General features: G+C 36.1%; 1 protein-coding gene across 1 annotated transcript; it reads right to left on the bottom strand.

Annotated features, from left to right (window-relative positions):
- Positions 1-744: 744 nt before the first annotated feature.
- LOC139849529 (uncharacterized) lies at positions 745-2,603 on the bottom strand. The gene is made up of 4 exons (XM_071839177.1): positions 2,424-2,603; positions 1,681-1,860; positions 1,156-1,437; positions 745-876 (listed from the first exon to the last, which is right to left on the bottom strand). Exons 1-4 carry the CDS (start codon positions 2,601-2,603, stop codon positions 745-747), a joined length of 774 nt encoding a protein of 257 aa, XP_071695278.1.
- Between the last annotated feature and the right edge of the window lie 214 nt (positions 2,604-2,817).

The following is a 2,817-nucleotide window of genomic DNA, read 5'->3' as shown; positions in this document are numbered from 1 at the left end:
AACTCATGGCATGTAGTTGTTTCCACTTGATTCTAAAAGAAGATTTGACATTTTCTATTATCAAAATTAAAACAAACAAGATGATAAATTAGAATCAATCTATATTCATAAGTAGCAAACAACATAATAATGGTATAATTACGGATAATAAAATCGCAAGGGAATGATAAAATAGATAAACTTCATCCAGTGGTATACTAAAAACAAGGATGACACATAGCATGACCAATACAATAGGGAAAATCATCCTCGGGTGAATCATCATTACAAAAACTTTTGAGAGCAGTAATATGAGAAAATGAAGATTGATTTGTGAAAATGTGAAAACAGAGATGTTTAATTTATATTTGAAAAATATAGTCGTTGTAACGTCGTTAGTTGACGTTAACAACCGTTATGTATATATGACCATTGTAACGTCATTAGTTGACGTTAACGACTGTTATTTACCCATTCTATTAAAAATTATTTTAATATAAGAATTTAATTAGTATAAATACGTTCACTATAAATACATTTAGTATAAATACGAAGATTAAGAGAAAAAGCGTTTTACGTATAAATAATAAAAAAAATATATTTTGAAAGGCAATCAAATATTATATATAAAAAAGAGAATAGTACAATGGAGAACACTCAAGAGCATGCTCATTTAGACAGAAAACACGAGATACAAGCTATGATTTAAAACGAAACAACTTGGAATACATAGACGATCATCTATGATCATCATGAAGACTCGGGTTAAGAAGCCATTGATTCTAGCTCATCATTGGTTTCTTTGATCTCCTGGACACCCGTTCGAACGATCTTACTTGGATTTCGTTGAGCAACATTGGTCCAACCCCTTTTTTCTTTTTGAACACAGTGAGAATTCTATTTTGCCATAAGATATACCCACAAAGCCATTCGATTGCATGCCATAGACTCGATTTTGAAGAAGGTTATGATAAGGTTTGATGTCCTTTGAACATTTCATCTAAGCTCGAACAATTGACAGAACCGGATTTCCACCATTTAGCTACCCTGGACCAAACATCTTTTGCTAGAGGGCACTGTATAAAAATGTGCTCGGTCGTTTCGGCGTTATTATTACAAACCGGGCATAGCAAGGAGTCTAAGTCAATACATATTTTTGTCTAATTCCATTCGAACCAGGATTCTTTGTAACTTCACTCTCCATACGAACAAGCCAACTTTTTTCGGTAGCATAGAGTTGTGGAGAGTTTCCTTCAGGCCTTGGACATTTTGGTGAAGCTTTTCATCAATCAACTTTGATAATATGGATGTAGAGAAGCTGTTATTTCCATACAAATTCCAAGTCCACCTATCAATGTTATTGTCAGCGAACTTGAAGTCATACAGAAGTATCAGTAGCTCATCCAACTCTTTTGAAGTTCTTCCATTAGGAGTCCTTGACCAATCCCACAATGGCGACTACGAAGCACCATCTTTCAATAGTCGATCGCTTAGAGTTACATTTTTATCCTTTTCAAGACGAAACAATCTTCCAAATTTATCACATAAAGGTTGGTCACCTATCCATTTATCTTTCCAAAAGAGTATTATCCCCTACACCTATAACCTTGATAAATGAATTAGCGAAGGAAATTTCTAGATTATCAATTTGGTTGCCAATGTCACTAATAGCTTTCTATGTGAAATAAGAGTGCACTGTACCATTTGAACGAAGATGACCCAACCCCCATCTTTACCGAATAAACTTTGAATTATTTTGACCCATAAAGCATCTTTTTCGACATGAAAACGCCACCACCATTTGGCTAGTAAAGCCAAATTTTTGGCTTTGAGAGACCCAATATTAAGCCCACCGCCCTCATAAGGTAGAAGAACATTATCCTATTTGACCCATGAAATTTTAGAGTCGTCAGCCGACCCGCCCCAAAAAAACTTACGTCTCAAACTCTCGAGCATGTTAATGACGCACGATAGAGCACGAAATAAGGAGAAGGGTACAATGGAAGACTACTTAGAACCGATTTAATGATGGTAAGCCAACCATCGAAGCACATCATTTTAGCATTCCAATCCGCTTACCTAGATTGGAAACTTTCAACAATAGGGTCCTATTCACGCATGCTTTTCATCTTTTGGCCGATAGGTAACCCAAGGTAGGTGAACGGGAGTTCTCCTACCCGACATCCAATGTAACTTGCCATCACAATTACCGAACATTTAGCAACCCCGACACCATAAATGCAAATTTTTGCGAAGTTTACTTTTGATCCTGAAAAATTCTCAAAGCACTTCAAGAGTTTGAACAAGTTGCTAACGTTTCTTTTACTCCACTCACCAAAAAAGATCGTGTCATCGGCGTATTGCAAGTGGGAGATATAAATTTTATCAGCTCCCATTTCTAACCCTTTATACATATTTAAGGTCAAGGCTTGTTTGATGATTACCTTAAGCCCCTCGGCTACCATTATGAAGAGGTAAGGAGAAAGTGGATCGCCTTGACGGATCCCTCTTTGAGGTATAAATTCTTTTGTAGGCGAGCCATTAACCAATATTGAGATCGAAGTTGATTCAATACAAGATTTGATCCAAGCCCTCCACCTGATTCCAAACCCCATTCTTTCCATTACTTTAGATAAAAGAAAATCTCAATTGATACTATCAAACGCCTTCTCGAAGTCGGCTTTAAAGATTAACCCTTTTCTTTTTCGGTGTTTATAGTCCGCTACAACTTCATTAGCTACAAGTATCCCATTGAGGATATAGCGGCATTTAATGAAGGCACGTTTCTCCATGTTAATTATCTTTGAGATCACCTTTTGCAATTGACATTTGAGAATT

This window comes from Rutidosis leptorrhynchoides, chromosome 5 (genome assembly GCF_046630445.1).
Source record: "Rutidosis leptorrhynchoides isolate AG116_Rl617_1_P2 chromosome 5, CSIRO_AGI_Rlap_v1, whole genome shotgun sequence".
Taxonomy (NCBI): Eukaryota; Viridiplantae; Streptophyta; class Magnoliopsida; order Asterales; family Asteraceae; genus Rutidosis; species Rutidosis leptorrhynchoides.
This window is presented reverse-complemented; position numbering and strand designations above follow the sequence as displayed.

Excerpts from the sequence above, each read along its gene's own strand:
- LOC139849529 (XM_071839177.1), bottom strand. The coding sequence starts at position 2,603 with ATGGAAAGAATGGGGTTTGGAATCAGGTGGAGGGCTTGGATCAAATCT. Across the intron at positions 1,438-1,680 it reads GGGTCATCTTCGTTCAAATG|TCGCCATTGTGGGATTGGTC; the intron begins GTACAGTGCACT and ends GGTGCTTCGTAG. Across the intron at positions 877-1,155 it reads TGAAGTTACAAAGAATCCTG|AATTCTCACTGTGTTCAAAA; the intron begins GTTCGAATGGAA and ends ATGGCAAAATAG.